General features: G+C 39.8%; 1 protein-coding gene across 2 annotated transcripts in view; it reads left to right on the top strand.

Annotated features, from left to right (window-relative positions):
- Positions 1–21,601, top strand: part of sntg2 (syntrophin, gamma 2) — a 95,730-nt gene that overhangs the window by 27,076 nt on the left and 47,053 nt on the right. For both annotated transcript variants that reach the window (XR_003215250.1, XM_005477587.4), the window contains exons 5-9: positions 1,114–1,157; positions 3,014–3,055; positions 4,150–4,237; positions 7,685–7,767; positions 21,234–21,358. Coding sequence is in view for 1 of the 2 variants with exons in the window: in XM_005477587.4 (XP_005477644.1) it covers positions 1,114–1,157; positions 3,014–3,055; positions 4,150–4,237; positions 7,685–7,767; positions 21,234–21,358 (382 nt within the window). In the remaining variant the exon portion in view is untranslated. The remainder of the gene's footprint in view (positions 1–1,113; positions 1,158–3,013; positions 3,056–4,149; positions 4,238–7,684; positions 7,768–21,233; positions 21,359–21,601) is intronic.

Raw genomic sequence — 21,601 nt, forward strand, 5'->3', positions numbered from 1 at the left:
CCTGCCGGGCTGCGATAGTAAAACACAGATGAGACGGTCACAGTTGCTCCATGTGTTTTTGTCTGTGGATGGCTATAATGGTGTGAAAATGGAAATGGGACTGAAAATTTTATTTACAAAGAGGTGAGAGGCAGAGCTGCCAATGCTTACCGCCTCCCCGTGCCGAGTAAGCGATTAGCAAATGTAAATAAATATTGGATTTTTGTTTTTGTCGTCAGGATCTGTGGATTTTCGTGATTATTTTTTTTTCTCTGTGTATTCAGTGACTTTTTTCCCCGTTCCCCCCGTGATCAGGAAAAATGAAAGCTCTGCTGGTAACCCCGTTGTCCCCGTTCACTGCACCCAGCTGCACAAAACACCCCCTAAAAACCGCAAACATCTGCTCTTTGATTGCTTTAAAGGTTGTTAAAGGCAACTTGACATGACGGGTTTTTTCCTTTCGTTTCAATCCAATTCTCAGCAACTCAGAAAGAAAACATTTTTTATTTATGTGCGCCTGCTGTGAGGCACAAAGTAAAAGATGAGCTGTTGTAATCTCTCACAACAGCTCATCAGTCCAATAGGGCAGTTAATTGATGATAAGTGAGCATGAAGTGCTGTGGAGAAGTAAACCATCGCCAGATTGGAAGAGTAATATGATCATGCTGTTAACTAGATGGAAAATACTTTAATCATGTCTGTCAGTTAAATTTTAAGAATTGATGACCTCCAAGTTTCCCTGCGTGAAGCCATATTAGAGCATCATGTGAGCGAGTCATTTCCCGGTAATTTTTCTTTTTGCCCACGCGCTTCCTAATACTTTTTCTGATGCGAGAACATCATGTCTTGATATCCCGAGGACGTTAAGAGCCCTTTTCACACAGCTTTACGAATCTTTTCACAACACAGCTCTCATTGTTTCCTCCTGTGCTGCTGCAAATGAGTTTATTTCCTGATTAGTTTCAAATTTCATGCCTTCCTGTGTTCTTTCTGTGAGCTGTAGGATGTTGTCTGAGATTAGACGGATGGGGGGGACACTGATTGCCATTCCCCCCACATTACCATGTATGAAATGAGCAATTATTTCGTAATGTTTTCATTAACCTCTGACACTCGACGATTGACGCTCCACAGCCGATCAGACGGGGAAGCTGTTCGTCGGGGACGCAGTGTTGCAGGTCAGTATCAGTTTCTGACTTATTTGCTTGGATGCTGGTTGGGGTCACGACCCAGCGGGGCGGCTCTTTGCATCTCAATTTCCCTCACATTTTAACGGTTATTAATTTGAAGGAATGGTAGCTGAATATCTTGAGCTATATCATGTTTTTCAAATGAATCATTCAGCGTGTGATTTAAAACAAAAACACATCATTGCCACAGGAATCACTTAATGTATGTGTTTCTATATTTAAAAAAAAATCACCAATGAACAATAGCCGATGCTCCTTAGAGTGGTAGTCATTAGTGTCTAGTGTTTAGTAATGCTATTCATTTAATCTTTTTAATAAGTTAATTTGAATCCGTCTGGCAGCTTTATTGGATCTGCTGTTTATCTAGAATATCAAGTAGGTTCAACGGACAGCAAAGCAATATTACCATTCATATTGAAAATGATTACGAATAATAATATGAATAGAACTGCCACTGCTTCCATCTCTCACCACTGTTTCATATGTATTTGCAATGGCTTATTTGAAGTGTCACACTGTAGAATATTGCATCGGTTTGCCTGGATGGCAAGAGACGCAGCAAATTAGGGGCTGGTGCGTTAACTTTGGGAGTCATGGGGAGGCTCAGACTGGAAGACTGTTTTTATGGGAGAGAATTTGTGAAATGAGTTTAGCTTAGATTTAAAACTAAATAAATGAAAAAAAAAAACTGCTGAGTAAATATATATGATTGGTGTTTTTCTTTTTTTCCTGTCTTGGAGATGATTTCCATCTGCTTTTGTTCTCTTTGTTATGATTTAGCATCTTATTTTAACTTCATATTAGTTTGCCTCTGTAGCTCAAGGCATTAAATTTTTGGGTGAACCATACACTCACTGACCACTTTGTTAGGTACACCTGTTCAACTGGCAGCAACTCTATATTTAGGCATGTAGACTCTGAGCATTAGAGTGTTAGAGAAAATCTCTTGTTGATGTCAGAGAAGATTGACAAGACTGCTTAAAGCTGATAGGAAGGCAACAGTAACTCAAACAAGCACTTGTTATAACCAAGGTATGCAGAAGATCACCTCAACATTAACACACAACATCTCCAGCCTTGAAGCAGATGGGCTACAGCAACAGAAGACCACACTGGCTGTCCTCACTGGACTGGCTCACAAAAACTGGACAGTAGATCTCTGGAAAAACATGAAAGCATGGATCCATCCTGCCTTGCATGAACGATTCAGACTGATGCCAGTGAATGTACTCAAATGGACTCCAGTCACCAGATCTCGATCTAATAGAGCATCTGTGGATGTGCTGGTACGGGAGACACATCATGAATATGGAGCTGAGAAATCTGCAGGAACTGTTTGATGCTGTTGTATCCACATGAACTAACATCGCCGAGGAACGCTTGCAGCACATGGCTGAACATATGCAATGAAGACCTCAGGTAGCTGTGAAGGCAAAATTGGGTTCTAACATGGTGTACCTAACAAAGTGGCTGGTGAATTTATGTTCTGTTAACTTGGCCTGAACGGGGACTTGGAGAGCTGAAAGTCACCGTAGCCTTGCAAAACATTTTTTGGTCATAACTCAAGAAAATCCCAAAACACAATAATTAGTTTGGATGATGAAAATGTTCTTCATACATCAGACATCTTCATACATAAATATTAATCACTTTAGTCAGGATCGGTTATTCTGGACCTGGTAGGCCTGTTCAGAACTTCACTGAGGTGATTAAATCACCCTGCGAGTCATATTCTAGAGATGGAGGCCTGTGACACCTCTGACCCTGTTAGTGAGCATACAAGTCCTAAATTGTCTTATGTTCAACAAAATGTTTGTGTTTCATCTCTCTGTTTGTTTCTTTAGGTCAATGGCATTAATGTAGAGCACTGTACTCACGAGGAGGTTGTGAGTATTTTTGTATTTGACTCTTGCAAAAAGCCAATACCCTGCTCCATCTGCCCATTACTCTTCCATCCGTCCTCCAGGTGTAACACCAAATCCCACTGGTTATCAACAGGGAGGTGCGCCTCAACAATCTGAGTTGTCATCTTGGCAGGAGGCTGTTTTTCTTTTCGTTTACACGGTGACAAATTGAAAAGCCTGAAAAAGAGTCGATTATTATCAAAGGCTGCACAGGAAGTGAGGGTGCCAATATGTGGTGTTTCCCCCCCTTTCTTCTACATTCACAATTTCTTTCTTTCCATTTTGATCAATTTCCCTCTCAGACAGCATCTCCCTTTTGTTAAATATCCCCTCTGCTGTTTGCGACCATCCCTCCATCTCACCCACACACGCGCACGCTCTTCCTGTCTGTCATCTCTTTTTCCTCGTGCAGCCTCATACAGCTGTTCACTACATTCACCTCCAGAGCGTCAAAACACATAATGAGCAGTTTCTCTTCAGAACAAAATCCAGCACATTTAATAGCAGCCTGTCACACTGTCGGCGCTGACAGATGCTTGGGCTCAAGTAACAAGGGCCAGCATGTAATGCAGGAGAGGATGGCAGATATGCATCGAGGGCGTGCAGAAGTGACCTTGCGCTTTTCGTTCATGCGTCTCATTTGCTCAAATTTTTCTTTTCTTTTTTTTTTTTTTCTCATCAGATGCATGGAAGAAACAGATTTCATCGCATTAAACATATGTTTGCTGTGACTCTGCGTCTCTGAGGACATATGTCACTTACACATCAGATAATGAGACATTCAGAGCGTAATTACTTTGTGGTGTCAGCTGTCACTTTGCCGCCGCCTGTCACCAGCGAAAAGCCGGCCTTCGAAATCTGCCTTTTGATGATTCAAGTGGAACCACTTCAGCCAGGCTTTAACTTCTGATTTAATATTCCTCACTCATCTCCCGTTACATTTCATTTGCTCAGGCAGCATACAGCTTGACATGAATGTGGCTTGTTTCATTTATATGAGATTAAGTTTTATCTCGCTGTATCACTCGCAATCTCTCTCCCTCGCTATCTGTATCAATCTCCCTCGCTCCCGCCAGGTTCACCTCTTGCGTACTGCGGGAGATGAGGTCACCATCACTGTTCGCTACCTGCGAGAAGTTCCATCATTTCTAAAACTGCCTCTAGGTAAGCGCACGCTGATCGACGCCGTTTAAACCGGCTATAAACTTCATTTCACTGAGCATTCTTAGCAAATGAGAAGCGAACCGCTTTTATGGAAAATTGTCTTTTTTGCTCAACTCGGTGCTTTAAACCTGTTCGATAGACGAGCGTTCATTTCAGAGTAATAAATTGTCATGCTCGGTGGCCCGAGGCGAGCAGTAATGTCAGAAACACCCAGAGCTGCACTTACCTTCAGCAGCTTGAAAAGATGAAAACGGAGACACTAAAATCATCCACGTGGAGCCGATAAAAGGTGTGGAGCGAAGAATGTAGGTGAGAGCGGTGAGAAAATGATGGCAAAGAAGAAAGCAACACAAATCAAGCCTCAAAGTAAAAAGTAAACCGTACATTTGGCAATTTATTGGACCACTTTGCAATACTTTATCATATACTTAACATCAGAGTGAAAGCGGGTGAGAAATGTCTGAAAACATGTTTGAGTTCTAATGTTTCATTTTAAAAAACAAAAAAACAGGGCATTGCATAAATGTCATTTTAAATGTTTTCATGTTATTGATATGACCGGCAGCCTTTTAGTTTCCCACCAATTACAGTAAATCATTTCATCTTAACTGCCTCCTGTTTGTTTCCATTTCTGATACCAGTCAAAAAACACATTTTTACACAGAAGTTTACTTTTGTTTTTCAGTGTGTCATAAGAAAACAAAGTAACAATGTAATAACTATAAATAGATTTTTTTCACATTTGAGGCCATCTCCTGTGTTTTGCTCATGAAGTGCTGGACAACAGAGCAAAGAAAAAAATAGACAGGCCTACAAAAGTTTGGTTATTTTAGAATTTCTTTGCTTACTAACAGATTCACTGTATAAAACAGGAGAAATGTGTGCAAGCGTCAGAGCTCAACACTTCCAAAGTAAGCTTGTCTGTTGTATATCAGGACTGTGTAGCTGTGGTTTGATCTAATTTCAAGGTAGGGCTGTGGTGATGTCATTGCTGAAATTCAGAAAAGGCAATAAACAAACAAACAAACAAACAAACAAAAAAAGAAGGGCTATTAGTGGCTGGATTTTGTAACCCTGAAAACAGAGCCAGCAGGGATGCTTTAATTGATTAGTACACCCACTCAAATTTGATTGCCAGTTTCTCTGATAGTTTTTTTTTTTTTTTGCTTTGCCAAAATCTCCAAACTGTGATAATTGGAAAGTTCAGATATGACTGGTTTGTTTTTTGTTTGTTTTCTGTGCTAAAAATCTCAATAACTGAGTTTTGGACTGAAGGGGGGAAACAAAGATGCCATGACCTTCGTTTGGGTTCAAGTGACATTTGATGAGCACTTTGTCTGATGTTTTGTAGAGAAAAGATTTTTAAAATCGCCTGTCCCATTGACAGTTTCACTTCAACATAAGTAAACAATCCACCAACTGCCATCACATTTGAAATTCAAATACTGCTGCTCATGTTTTTACTCTCACTTTTTTTTAAAAAAAGGTAGTGATATTTTAGGGCATATGCCAATTCTCTTTCTTCCCCAGAATTGGATAAAAAGATTGATGCCACTCTGCAGGCTCTATACGCCAGAGAAACAGCTGTTTCTGTTTGCTGTATATATTACGTGTTAAAGTACTTTATACCGTTGTTGCCGGTAGTTGGATTTTCTGATCTTTGGGCAAATTCAGGCTAGCTGTTTCAATCAGCTCTGCTGACTTATTGTTGGGGTTTTCAGGTGTGTTTACAAATGCAGATAATTTAAACGCGCTAATACAAATCTGATGGTAGTCAGTGGTTTTGAGATCTTTACTCCTAACTTAATCAAACGTGACCACCACATGATGATCACCAAATGGATCTTCATCCAATCTCTGCTCAAGGTTGAGGTCACATTTGTTGTTCTATGGCCAATAACATCTAAACCAGGGGTCTCCAACTCCAAGCCTCAAGGGCCGGTGTCCTGCAGGTTTTAGATGTGTCCTTGATCCAACACAGCCGATTTAAATGGCTAAATGACCTCCTCAACATGTCTTGAAGCTCTCCCGAGGCCTGGTAATGAACTAATCATTTGATTCAGGTGTGTTGACCCAGGGTGAGATCTAAAACCTGCAGGACACCGGTCCTCGAGGCCTTGAGTTTGAGACTCCTGATCTAAACTGAGATGGATCATGAGCCGGATGACCTACTACAGGGGTGCCCAACTCCAGTCCTTTAGAGCTACTGTCCTGCAGCTTTTAGATGCATCCTTGTTCCAACACACCTGAATCAGATGAATGGCTTGTTAGGCCTTTGCCAAACTTGATGGCTTGCTGAAGAGGTAATCCAACCATCTGATTCAGCTGTGTTGGAGTAGGGATGCATCTAAAAGCTGCAGGACAGTAGCACTCGAGGACTGGACACCCCTGACCTACTATGTCTTTGACGCTCTGATTTTCGTGATTTTTCTGTTAATCCTAAATTAGGCTAAACCTAACTAAGCTCTTGGTCAGTTTTAAAGGAAGAATAAGAAACTACTACTGAATTTATCTCCTAACTCTTACAAATAAAGTTCTTTAAACTTATCTTTTACTGTAGTAAACACAGCTAATGCATCAACGTCACAGTCTGTAACTTGCTGCATTGCATCTGTGCCTTTAGATGTTGACAGTTTCGTGTTTGCAGCAAACACTCACACTGCTGAGCCGCTAATAATTGTTCTCCTATGAATTAGCTGTAAGCAAAATGAATGAATGAACCCCATGCAATACAAATGATTTCAGTCCCCACAGTAAACACAACAATCACTTTGTACAATTTATCTAATTACGAAGAGCACACAGATGTAGAAAAATAATTAATACTAACAGGCACGCATGAATATTTATAGCTCGATAAATCGCCACATTCTCCGGAAATCAAAGTGTGAGCGCTTTGAGAAATCCAGCCTTCGTATCGTGCGGATGTGTTAACATTCATGGGAAGGCTGCAGTGCAGAGATGCTCAGGTTTTTAGCTGTAGGCTGTTTGGCCCTGTGAATTGTGTTTTTTGTTGTCTGAGAGTGAAAAGGTTCAAGTTGTATTCTCTCTAAGCCGGCCTTTGTTGTACCATGGCACAAATGACAGGCAGGAAAGGCCAGGAGCCGCTTGCCACACTTTACCGAGTGTGACCGAATCAGAAGGCAGTTCCTCCAACGCCAAGCTAATATCATATCAACGAGCAGCATTTGTCTCTTTTGGATGCTGCCTGTGATCTACGCTGCATGGCTCAAAGGCAGGGCAGCAGAATAAAGTTGATAATAACCCTTAAAATTTAAGACTACGAGCTGGGACATGCTGTTTGAGGTTTATGTGCAACTCCCGACTCGCCTTTGTTTCCAGATGAATTCAAATATTGATAGAAAAGGTGTGAAGTTGGATTAAATCTTTAACAGTGATTCTTCAAAAGATTTTTGTAAACATGAATCATTCTGCTGTTTGTTTCAGGGTCTCCGGGGCCAGATCACAGTCGAGTATCCTCCCCGCTGTTCGACAGTGGTGTACATTTAAATGGAAACGGAAACAACACAGTAAGAAAGACTTTTCTGATGTTGCACATGAAAACTTGATTGGTTTGGGTTTGATCTCTTTCCTGCTTAGTGCCAGGGTCTTACCAGCCTCTCTTTATTTCTCACAGGTAACTGATTCTTTCAAGTAAAGCTACAGGTTTAAAACACTAAAGAAAATGAATTATCTGAGAGTAGTGTGGTGATTAACACCTATGTGTGCTTGAAAGATGAGAGTGCTTTTGAATCTGTGCTTCTTTTGAGGTATCCCTTCAACTTTGGCTTACTTTAAACATGGGACGGTTACTGGTGTCAGACAGGCTGCCACACATGCAGGCTGAGAGCAGGAAACTGAGGCTCCATTTCACACGGCCTCAGCAAAATTGGGCAATAGAAGACTGGAAAAATCCTGCCTGGTCTGATGAGTCTCAATTTTTGCTGCAACATTCAGATGGTAGGGTCAGATTTTGGAGTAAGCAACATGAAAGGATGGATCCATCCTGCATTATCAGGCTGGTATTGGTGTAATGGTGTGGGGGGATATTTCTTGCGGCACTTTGGGCTCCTTATTACTATCTGGATATCATTTAAATGCCACAGCCCACTGAAGTAATGTTGTTGACCATGCTGCTAACCATCCTCAGTGTACCCGTCTTCTGATGGGTGCTCCCAGCTGGATAACGCACCATGTCATAAAGTTCACATCATCTCAAACTAGTTTCTTAAATATCACAGTGAGTTATCAAATGTACTCAAATGGCCTCCATAGTCACCAGATCTCAGTCCAATAGAGCACCTTTGGGGTGTTGCAGAACAGCGCCATAAAGAATTAAAGCTTTTCTGAACTTAAAAGGAAGTCCGACCTGATATTACGAGTGTAACTAATAAAGTGGCCAGTGAGTGTAGCTTGTAATTTTCTATACTGCTGAGACATTAGGGCCATTAGCATTAGTAGCAGCTGAGACTATTTGCACTGCTAATATTGACATCTCCTCCCTGCTTCCTTCTGTTTGTGTACATTAGGGAAATCTGCATTGTTAGACTATCAGACTCTTCATCTCATCGAGGCGTTGCCGGGATCACACCCAGCGATGGACAACAACAGATAAATGTGTGCCAGAGCCATCTTGTTATTCCAATTAGTACAATGAACATCTTGTGGATGTAACATTTTCATTCAACTGAGAAATGGTTTCTCAATATGCGACAGTCCTGGAACCTTGAAACTCAGTTTTAAATGATAGAAATTACACCTGAGCCTGTTTTCTGAAAAAGGTTAATCCCACATGCAATAACAGAACCCCAGTACGCCCACACGCTGTGGCTGATTTAGACCAGTTACAAAGGTCTGGCCGTGGGATGCTGGGATTTATGTGAGATCACCCAAGTGCATGCACATAACAACAATGAGAAAGGTGTAGGTTGTTAGTAGCAGTAACGGTGAACAGCTATAGGTTATCTCAGCTTTGCAAGTGTTCGATACGCAATCATTTTTTGAAAATTCATTCATGAAGCGCAGGAATAACAGGAGTTTTAATGAATAAGAAGCCTCAAAAGACTTCGAGTTGACCTTGTTTGCGGTTAGAGGAGCCTTATCAGCATTGATGTCTCTTTGGAGGCGTATAATGAAAATGCTTTTTAAGTCTTAGAATTTAAACCTCCACTCCTCCTTTTTCTCTTTATGTGGGCTTTTGCTGGTCAAGAAGGTAAAAAGATGTCAACTAAATCATATCATGATGAATTCTTGGTAACTAATTACTTTAAAAATATTTTTTGCAATAGAGGTTTTCAGAAATGTTGTTAAAGTATCCAAGTAGGGGCAAATAAGACATGTAAATCTCAATATTTGTGCGTTTTCCTGCCATCCTGTGAATATTGTGATGTAAATCCAGGTTCTAAATTCTTGTTTTATTTTGTTGGAGTTACAGGTTTTGACAGTGAAGCTTTTGGATACGACTTCTTTATTATTCCATGAATTGGAAGATTCAGTCAACAGACAGAGAAGTCAATTTCTGACATGTTTCTGGAAATAAAATATTCCATCAGTCACTGAATGATATATGAACGAGTCCTCGGTGTAAAGCTTTAGATTACATAGAGGAATCCAAGTGGAAAGTTTGTAAGTGCTACTGAAGTGGAGATTTGTGGCTCAGAATATTAGAGGAAAGGGCATTTTGAAGAAAACAGCTGTTTGAAGAGGTGTTTGGGAAGAGTGTGCACAATACTGATATTTAAAAATCTAAGATAAATTAAATTTAAAGTAAATGTGATGGTTTGCAAAATGTCTAACAAAGTGTAGACAAATCACACCAGAAGGATTGTATTTGTTTGTGTTATTATTAATTCCTTGCTCTCTTCCACAGTGTCCCTTTTCCTTCCCCTCACCCCAAACTAGTGACATTAGATGGTGGCTCCGCCCTGAGCCTGGTTGTGCTGGAATTTTCCTGTTAAAAGGGAGTTTTTCCTTCCCACATTCACCAAGTGCTCGCTCATAGGGGCTCATCTGATTTTTGGGGTTTTCTTTGCATTATCGGACGGTCTTTATCTGACAATATAAAGTGCCTTGAAGTGACTGTTGTCGTGATTTGGAGTTATATAAATAAAATAGAATTAAAGTCTGAAAAAAATGCATTAGTATGGAAGTACAGTAGCTGAAAATTGCAAGTTACCAGTGGATGGAGAGATGATTTTTTACATTTTTTTCATTTTGTCTCATCAGCGAAGTACTCAACGCGTTACTTGTTCTATTAACTGCCTACGTCGAGCCTAGAACGGACAGCTAGTAGGGGAAGAATGGCACTGATATTAGAATATAGACACAGGAGGAGATTTCCTAAAACCATGAAGCTTCCTTCAATGAGGGCCCGACCAATATACCGCTGGGCTGAGGATATCAACCGATATAAGCTATTTGGCAGTTAAGGTGACACTTATAATGACTAATAAATGAAAATGAATTGAAAATTAATCAAACATCCATCTAATCTGAGCAGAGTTGGACAGAGCAAAGATGAGTAAATAACTACCCTTTATAACTGTTAGAGGTCATTATTAGTCTGATGAACAACTCTATTGGAGTTGTTCATCAGAAAGGAAAAAAATACTGGTTGCTTTATTGGAGTATCAGATTTTTAAATCCCAGTTTAACCTGTGGTTGAAACTGAAGTTGTAAGATGGTAAGAAGTTATAAAATAACTGCTTTTTAGGAAGCTTTGATTTAACATCAGCAACAGGAGCAAACTCTGCTTCATTCAGCGACTATGAAGACACACTATTTATCATTCTAGCTAGCTCAGCAGGGCTGACCACTATCATGGCAGCTGTAGCGTTATCAGCTGCAGCTTGATCCTCCGCCTCTCTTTTTGGACTGTTGCTCATACAAATCTCCTTTGACTTTGACGTGTTATTAAATGTGAAGTAATCCATAACATCCTCTGCACACATATGCTAGGATGGTGTTTTTTATTTTTTCCACACTGCAGGTCCCAGACCTGAGAGTTGGCCCCTGGCAGAGGGAGGAGAATTAATTACCTCAGCTAGAGTCTTGCTGTTGCTTCCAACATTCATTCATGTCAAAACAAAGATTTACTGGCTTCACTGATGAAGATTGTTTTTGCCTAAGAGTAATACCTGCAAACCCACCAAAACCTATTTGTTGTCATATTTTTAGGGGAAAATTTTGTAATAGCAGTTTAAAATATTGTGGAATTATATCACGTTAGTTTTGGTCTTTTTTTTTTTATGCTTAATCATAGGCTATGTTAAATAGTGGCTCTATTTTAATAGCTCTGTGTCAAAATAACAAAGTGTAATTTTCATTTCATATCCACAGCTGCAGAATCAGAGTGTGACTCTGCCCACAGTAGCAACAGAGCCTCTGCCTGTTTGAGTTCATGAAGCAGTTGAATCAATGCGCCGTCACAGGGTAGGAAGGGTCAAAAAGAAAACAGACCTAAGTCATTCATTTTGTTCTGTCATCCTACAAAGCTGTTATTCGCTCACTGAGCTTTCTTGATCTTCAGTGGTAATGGCTGTGATTACAGTGTACTGCTGGGATGCCGGGTTGGGAGACGTTTCAGTGTAGAAGCAGCTGATTTCACAGAGGGGATACTTCAGTCTTACCAGAGGACAGCATGATACAGTTTGCTCATTACCTTCACTGACAACACTAGCTAACAAAAACATGTGTATCAGTGCATCAAAGAGAAAGTGTTTGAGTTCTCCTGGATAAACAAATCTATTTACCTAAAGATAATATTTTGGTTTTAATGGTAAATCCTCAGATAATTGCATATTAATACAGTCATTTATAATGGAAAGGGTAGCTTTAAAACAGGATGTCTGGCTTGTCATTTCATATGCATTATTCAGAGTAATCATGAAGGGCAGCAGGTGGTCATTTTAACCTTTCATAGATTTAAAGTGTTTCCATTTAAATCTCTAGCAGGCACTGGAGAAGCACACGTCTGGACGGTCTGTGCACAATCTTACTATTTTGCACAGTAAACCCTGACACATACCTGCCTATGCAAAAATAATTCTGGTACAAATCTGTAACATTACAGATCAGCTGGCTCTGTATAAAGGGTCTTTACATGAAAATCTTTAGTTGTAAACCAGGTGTCTGAGCAGTTTCCCGAGAACAGAAATAACATTTTTAAAAGCTGCAAAAATACAAAATGGCAAAAGCAGGCCTCTGGAGTGTTTTTGGTCACGTCAGAGATCTTTCTTGCCTCACAGAGGAGTGTTATGTGAGTGGTTGTTTTTGTTCTTTGAGTAGGCCTAATTGTGTGTTGTGTTTGAGATTTTTTAGTGCAGTACAAGGCATGATTTCACTTTCATGTTCACAGAATAATGATAGGAAGCCTCAAGATAGAGATTTAAGGAAAAGTAGGGCAGCACATAACTTAATGGCATGCAATGTCATTTGATTTTCTTTTTTGGGGAAAAATTAAGTAACTCAGTAGCATCATATGAAATGGTTTGTAAAGGAAATGTTCTTTAAGCATGAGGTCGGCCTCAGATGAACTACACTACAAAGCAAATGCACACTCATGACATTTTGACATTTTAGCCTCTCTCAGTTCTGGTTAGACTTTAGCAACACATTTAGTAGCGACTTTACAAAACAGACCATTGACTAAAGCCGCTAAAGGTCCAGGTATTTCTGTTTACAGCTGGTGGACAACAAAACTGAGCTGAAAGTGCATACTAGACTTATTTAGTCAAATCCCCATATAGATTTCATCATTTTTGGGGGGTGCCTCCATCTCACCCTATTCCTAGCAATCTCTTTTGTCACACCTCCCCATCTGCATGTCCTCCTCCGTTACATCCATGAACTCAGTCGTCTTCCTCTTTACCTCCTGATTCACAGCTCCATATTCAGCATCGTTTGTCCATTATATCCGTTATCCTTTCGCCGCACGTGTCCAAACCCTCAACCTTGCCTAACTATGTCTTCGACCTGAGCTGACTCCCTCATATATTAATTTCCTCTATAAATAAAAAAAAGAGGGGGCCTACAGAAGTTATAGAATAGATGCGTCATTTCAGTGCAACGCTAATGTGGAAAAAAGTGTGCGTAGCATGGCCACAAAAAACGGTCCAAACCCACCGATGTGACATTAATTTTACATTCCACATCATGTTTCTGTCCAATGTCATGGCCAAGCTAAGAGTGTGTATTTTATTTTCCTTTATTATGACAACCTTGGTGCTTGATGACATCATCAAGGAAAAAGCAGTCTTAGACATTTTGATAGTAAGAAAAAGGGATGAGCACCGTCACCATATGTTGTTTCAAAAGGGCAAATTTTCCAACAAAATTGATATTTTGTCACATAAACATTCCAAAGCACTAACAGGAAATGGTTTTGAGTTCCCCAGTTGTGAGAGAGGACTTTTATCTAGACTCACTATTTTTCATTAACACTCAACAATCACACAGGGAGAAATGGTGGAGAGTGTAAGAGACTGCAATTTCTTCACTGACAGCACACCCAATAAACCCGAATCCTGTGCAGCCACCAGGGGCACGGTGGGGGGAGGAGCATGCTGCTCCTATTTTCTTGTCAGAAAAGACATTGCCTTTTTTTTTTTAGTTCATATTGCTCTTTACTTTTACATTAAATGGCTGCATTCTGCTGAATTCACTGTCAAAACTCAGTCTGGAAATGTGGGAAAAGTTAAAATCGTGAAGGCAAGTTGAGGCAAAGTTGGTACACAAACAACATCCTCACAGAAGAACTGCAATAATGCGTGGCAATGATGAACACCAGCTCCTTCTTCTTGTGGAATGATGTCACGTACGGGTCCGTTATTTATTTTAACAACAAAAACTTACCTTTTAATTAAAAAAAAAAAAAAAACAAACTACAATTTTGCCTCAGTGTTGTAAATCAGTTTCAGCTTTCTTTTTTCAGTGCCTTGCTTCCAGCATTGTGCAGCAGTGCTGAGTCACTGATGCACATAATAATGCCCTATGCTACATTTTCTAGGATTGCTCTGTTTTATGGTTGGTGGTTCAGCCAATTCTCCATCAGACCATCAGTCTGAGTAAAATCAGCTCTTAGATTATTTTGAGACCGACTTGACTAATTTTACTTGCTTTACGGAGTCCCACTCATCGTTTCTTTATATATATTACCCCTCAGCCGGCCAGCATGGACAACCAGTTTCGTCAGTTGGAAGGATAACTTGAATGAGGTGATGTAGGATTATCAAATTGACACTTTGTGCATCTATTCAGAGACTGAGGGTAGCAGCCGCCAGTATTTTATTAAATGATCTTAAGCAATAGTTTTCCAGGATTTCTGAAGAACTCCGTCTTTGGTCATTGACTGCTTTTACACACATTTTTAGTCCAGTCCTTGTACCTTACAGTTTCCAGAGAAATGTGGTTTGTTAAGCAACTTACCACTGAACTATTAATCATTCAAGCTGAAAAAAAAGCCACCCAACTCAGGGGACGAATCAGTAGTTTGTCTATGAATGACGGAGAACTTGGCAAAGAACCACCTTTAAATTCTTTAGGCACTGTGTTATTACAGACCTGTCAGTAAAACACACAGTTTGTTTCCAGTTCTTTAATTCAATTCAATCTATGAAAAATGCTAAAGATAATGGTCTCAAAGGCATAAAGAATTATTTCTGCACCAACAAGGTGAATCCCAAAAAGCTATTGGCCAAAAACTTGGCATCTCTCAGGATCGTGTGTGTCCTTGAGAACCTGAAGAAATTTGTCCAGTAGATTTGCAGCAATAGTAATATTTTTTGTGCTCCTTAAAAATGTATTGTGCTATTCATTTTAGTTTTTAAGTCTCAAAAACTCATGTATCAAGTATGATACACTTGGCTTTAAAAGGTTAAGGAATAGAGAGGAAAGGCTGAGGTATCACAGTTTATGCAAGAACTGATGTGAAAATCAGTGGCAAAAAGGTTTTTTAGGGACTGATGAATCTGAGTTTTACATTTCTGGTTCAAATAGAGAGTTACAACAGATGGTGTCGACAAACATCTGTAAAACACAGTGGACGCTCTGTCATCATTTTTAGCTAAATGCCAACCAGTGATTTTGGGGCTCTCGTCAAAATTGATGGATTTATGAACACAGAAAAATACAGTCTGAATATAGCTGGTCATACCAAATAATGCCATGTATCCTCATTAGAATTGCACAATTAGTGTTCTAAATTGCCCTTAAGTGTTAGCGTCTATGTGTTAGCGCTGCGGTGGGCTGGTGAGCTGTCCAGGGTGTACTCCGCCTCTCATCCTATGGCAGCTGGGATATGTTGCAGAATGAGCCCACAGAGCTACCAAAAAAAAAAAAATCATTACCAGTTAACAAACATACTGTAAATACATGTTGGTGGGAAAAACCACACATGCTCAGGGAGAACATGCAAACTCCACACAGAAGTCACTGCAGCACCCTGCTCCTTCCTCTTCTTTTAATACATTGTTTTAGTAGAAAAATGGTTTAGACATTCAAGACTCCTGCAGGATAATTTGCTGATTTGCACCCTACATTGCTCTACATAAAATATTTTGCCTGTACTATAATGCTGATAATAGAATTTAAGCTGAAAGGAGAGAGCTGTGCCTATACATTTTAGTAATGTCCTCTTGAATCTACTGAGCTTGGTCCTCACTAGCCTTTCCAATAATTATTCTCAGTTCATGACACTTCTCAAATATCAGTATCCGTGATGGAATGGCTGACTGTGGCTTTAGGTTCTGTTTTCCAGCTCCACAGAAGAGGCAGGTGCTTTGTCAGTGTAATCCATTCTGACAGCCTGATAGTTTTCCATTTCCTGCCACCTCATCTACTCTCTGCAGAGCTCCACTTGAGAGTTAAGTAACATGTTGTTCGGGGTTGACATAATTGGAGCAAAGGATGATAATTTCTTTAGAAATGTTGCTATTACTGGTGGCGAGCTGACAGGGGTCTGCATGCGACATGTTGTAGTTCAGCAATGACGTGTCTCAATGTGCAAAGGTGGGCATTTTTTCCTCTGCCGTTCACTCCCGACTGCAGTCCACCTAGCGGCTATTTAAATGCTTCATCTTCAGCCATTTCAAAGTCAGAGGAAGGCAGGCAGGCGATTTGGTTTCTTGCATTGTGAACACAAGCCTTCCTCTACTGTGCATGCAATGATAAAGCGGGACTACATCAGATTATTTTGTGGAGTTTTGGGATTTTGTGCTGACAGATAATCTTCGGCTTCAGGAACGATTCACTGTTTGATGTTCACTCGGCTTCACTCAGTTGATCCTCAAGCTTGTAACTCATTAGATAATGAAGAACAGATGGATTACACATTAAGTATAGTGTGATTTGCATTTAAATGTGGCATACTTCCAACTGTCAGAGCTTTTGTCAACATATTTTGCTGCAGGACTATTTAGAATAAATGAGTTTTGGTGCACCGGATCAGTCAGAAGCTCCATTAGAACTTGAAATTCTGAAACAATTTGAGGCATTTTAATTATACAGTCTGGTGTTTTTTTGCTGCAAAAGCACGGTTCTCATTTGGATACCAATAGTAATGGAAAGACTAAAATTAAAAACAGTTGGAAACATTTGTTTCAGCAATTTTGTCATAAGCATTTGCATAATATTAATATTCCTAAAATGTTACAAAATCTAGACTATACTTCAGGCAACCCCAGAAGAACTGTTGAAAAGACGGCTTCATGGTAGAAATATAGTCAATATTCTGAATCTCTTATAAAAACTTATTAGCCACATATTAGCAAAGATACTCAGCTGATGAAGGTGGATGGGATTTGAGTTGAAATCAGAAAACTCTTGAAAACCTGCACTGATCAGTGTAGCCAATGAGTTCTTCGATGACCTAATGTCACACTGCGCTGTGGTTGGTGACATTGTTACCAAAAACTGAGACAAAGAACACAAAGCATTGTGTACGTTAATACTGATGTGCCACAGGGATCTCTACTTGAACCACTTGTGTTCTGGGAAATGCACACAAACAGTCTTCTCTTTTATTCCTCCTGACTCCTCCCATCTTATTGGAGAGTTGCTTGTCAGAATTTCATCACCGAGTTTGTAACACTGCGTGCATTTAAAAATAAAGATCATATGTGTTATTTGACATAACCACTATATATCCAATTCAGACAATGGTTCTATATTCATGACAGGAATTGGTGTTCAGTTTCTAGATTCCTTACAAGCTTTTATATGGACGAACTCCTACAAACATTGCTGGTTTCTTCCTCCAGTTAAGGGTTGTTTGGCTTTTTCACCTGTATTGATTTTTAACTGTTAATGGAAAAAGAATTTCCCGAAAACTCACCAGGCTTTATTAAGATTTTACAATATGAAAGTTGGTGATCTTAAATTGCCCCTAAGTATTAATGTGCATGCCCTGTGTTAGGCCTGTGACAGAGGCCTAGGGTGTAGGTCTAGGGTGTACCCTGCCACTCGCCTATACCAGACTCTATATCAGCCTCTCGGCTGGGATAGCCTCCAGCCGTTCTGAGAGAAAATGCCTTGTCAGAGGTCTGAAGAGATGGGCAAGACTGCTTCAAGCTGAAAGGACATCACTTGTTACTAAGCGGGTATGCAGAAGAGCATCTCTAAAGGACCAGAACCTTTAACCTTGAAGCTTGTGGGCTACAGAAGATCACACCAGGCGCCACTGCTGTTAGCGAAGAACAAGAAACGGAGGCTAAAATCCACACAGACTCACCATAATTTAACAGTAGACTGGAAAAATGTCATTTGGTCTGATGAGCCTTGATTTCTGTTACAAAATACAGATGGTGGTGTCAGAATTTAGAGTAAACTATGTACACAATATGAAAGCATGGATCCATCCTGGCTTATATGAACAGCTCAGGCTGCTGCTGGTGGTGATGGTGAAACCGCACCACCCAATAACATAGCTGAGGAGTGCATTTCGTTATAGGTATAATGCTTCAAAGGTATGCAGTATACAGCAATCAGCCATCGTCACTTTTCCTTAAACTTTTGTCAGAAAGAAAACTTAAGCACAACTATTTTGAATACACATTTCATACTCGTTCCTCTTCTGAACAGATTCTAATACAGAGCGAGCTGCACTGACCATTATGGTAATGCTGAATTGCTCTGGAGTCCATTATAAAGTAATTTGAAGACTCGCTTAATGCCACGTTAAATGCCACCATCAACACGTATCCATAACACACATTTCCATTTCATATTAACACATTTTATTATTGTTATACACCAGGCATTTTTTAAACAGCAATTTTAGTTTTATTTGCCTAATTTTGCCTATAAATATCTAAATGCACTTCTGTATTTGCCAGAGGCTTGTATCCAGCACTCACCACTTATAAAAAAAATCCATTAAAAAGAACAGAGAGACACTGTCAACATGACTGAAACCTATCAATTTAAACAGCAAGTGTATTTTCCCTAAAATTACTCGCCAACACTTCAACATTTTTATAAGAACTAATTTCATTCTGTCATTAATCAATGTCAACAAGACATTTTGCTCTGATATGTGACTATTTTCCACAGATCCACTTGTGTTTTTGATTATGTGTGAGTGTGAGGTGATGTTTTTATAACTTCTCTCTCTTGTAAACGATGCTGCACATTTCCATTAACACAGCTGTAATCAGTATTTATCTGGAGACACTGGGAAGACTAACTGTTTCCCAGGTGACTGCTAATAAGATGATAATAGAAACATACTTAATCTACTCCAGCTTCTTTTTAGACACCAAAGAATGGCTGTTACCTGATTTATCTGAACTTCGTATGTAGCCTGATTGGTAGAGTGTGTGTTTGTCCTGTTTGCTCTGTTCCTGAATGAAACGAAACTTTAACTCTTCAGATTTTATACCTGGTTTGTTTAGTTTTATCAGACTGTGCCATGTTCCTTTGTTGTCTGGAGTCATGCTCTGCTGCAGACCAATACAACTGGACAAAGATCCTTTTCCAGGAACAGTTTCTGGTTTAGTTACAAACCATTTTTTAAACCCAACTGCAAGGCACTCTTTGTTAGTTTCCTGTAACCCTGTGGTCTCTCTGAATCAAGGTCTTAGTGCACAAAGTTTGTTGCTTTCCTTGTAACTGAAGAGAAACTTTTTTTTAACTTGTCATTTCCTCTCCAGGCATCGAAGAGACCAAACATTATGAGTATTTATACTCTCACCTGTGTGGCCTGTTAGAAAGTCCAGAATCCAGTCAGCAACAACTTAACCAAGACTGATTACAACATGTGGTTTAATCGTGCTAAATGCCAAAGAAAATTCGATAAAGAGGAGTTCGGCACGACACCCCGCTCCTTCCGAGTGTTTAAGCAGCAAGTTAAAAATAGTTTGCTGTCTTCCACTCATCTGTGGGGCCTATACTAGGGGTGTGTTTCGATAATCAATTTTCTGATTAAGATCAATTTTAGCTTGAATAAAGCGAATAAAGCTATTCATTAAAATCCTGAATGGATTTTTAAATATAAATTTCAACAACCACCAAACAGCTAAAACAGTAAATGAGAGCAGGTAAACGGACTCTGCAAAAAGACGTAAACACAAAGCGCGGACCCGACGCATCAGGATCAGTGAGAGGTCGGCTTTCTCACCCGACGGCATGAACACAGACACGTCGTCGATGCTGAAAGCCGACAGCTCAGATTCTGAAGCTGCAGGTTTTGTGTCTCCAAACTATGTTTGATCCAGACTATGTTTCATATTTCTCTTCACATAAACATAGTCATGAATTCCATCTGACTTTTGCCGTTTTGCTTATTACCCACCAGTCTACCGTTGTTTAGCTTGAATAAAATGATATCGCGTTGTTGGCCACTGTTTTTGAGGCTTTCTTCTGACAAGAAAGCCTCATTTCTGCTGTTTAATAGTAAAGAAATGTAAACTTTTTAAAATGATGCCAAATTGTAAAACACTTAGTTGTGACTCTAATTAAACTTCTGTAACTTTGCTCTGCTTCACTTCAGCAGCATCTGGTAATGTTCATATGCTGAGTCATGGTTTTCTTCTGTTTTTGTTCTACTGCAGAATATTTTTAAGGTTATCTGCTTTAAAAAGCCAGGCCAGGAAAATCTCCTTCATATTTTTCTGTGTTTTATCTTCAGTTACTTCGACACAAAGGCATCTGCTGTGATGCTTACACCTCTGATCAAGTCTCACAAATGTCAGTACTGACAAATCATCAGAATTATAATATCGAATCGTAATCGAATCGATTCTAGAAATCAGTGACGATACTCAGCCCTAGCCTATACAAACACTGGAGGGTCCTGGCCTTGCCTTTTAGTGTTCCACAAAATCATTGACCACAAACATAATTGCTGTACTCATAACAAAAAAATTTCAAAGTGAATAATTTGAAAGAAATGAAAGGCTTTTCTAACTGATTTATTCAGTTTCGGAACTGAAGGGAAGGATTTATGATGCATGCTGAAGTCAGAACGTGGTTTCACTACAGAAGTGAGAGTGCAGTATTTACTCCATTCGCAAATTATGGACATTTTTAGGTTCTGCTGAGTGATTTTTTTAGTTTCAGTACACTTATTCCAAACTTACTCACTGCGCATGTAGTTTACATGTAGAGTCAATACACAAGTTATTGATTATTTTCATCATGTTAACTGCAACAGGAGGTGATTTCCCTGATTCAGAGGAAAGCTCTGTTAATATCTGGGGCACCAGATATACTTGCACCACTTACATTGAATAATTGGGTTTGATTTGGAAAGAAAAACTGTTGCTATTTGTGTGTGTTTTAAGAAAACAACTGGAGTCTATAACTTCAGTATATCGACCCCGCTCAGACATGCTTAGAGTAAGCAGACAGTGAGAACTTCAGACTAAAATAGCTGATTAGCCCTGGTTGAGAAGGGAATTCTTTTGCATGTAAATGGTGCTTGTGTTGCATCCATCAGTAATCAAAAGAATTTGGCCAACAGAAGCAGAAAGCTCACGCATCGTTCATGTATTCCACGCAGGCTCCATCACCCCCTTCGCCCTCAGCTAATGAACCAAAGTATGAGAAGCGCTGGCTGGATGCCGTCTCCCTGCCCTTGTTGATGGCCAGAGTCTCCAGATACAAAGCTGGCAAAGATAAATTAAGGTAAGGGTAATCCAGCATGATATAATTCACCTCCAAGGCGCACAGTTCACTGAGCGCAGTTGTTGGCTTAGCAAGCACTTTTCATTTAAGCGGGACGATGTTAATGCCAATATCTATGCACAGGCATAAACGGCTTAAAAGGTCACCGCAGCTACGAGGCTGTGGCTCAGAAGGTGCGACTGAGAGAACACTGGTCGAACTTGTAAATGCTTCTGATTATTATACCTGTCCTTTTTTGTATTG

This window comes from Oreochromis niloticus, linkage group LG19, assembly GCF_001858045.2.
Source record: "Oreochromis niloticus isolate F11D_XX linkage group LG19, O_niloticus_UMD_NMBU, whole genome shotgun sequence".
In the NCBI taxonomy this organism is placed as follows: Eukaryota; Metazoa; Chordata; class Actinopteri; order Cichliformes; family Cichlidae; genus Oreochromis; species Oreochromis niloticus.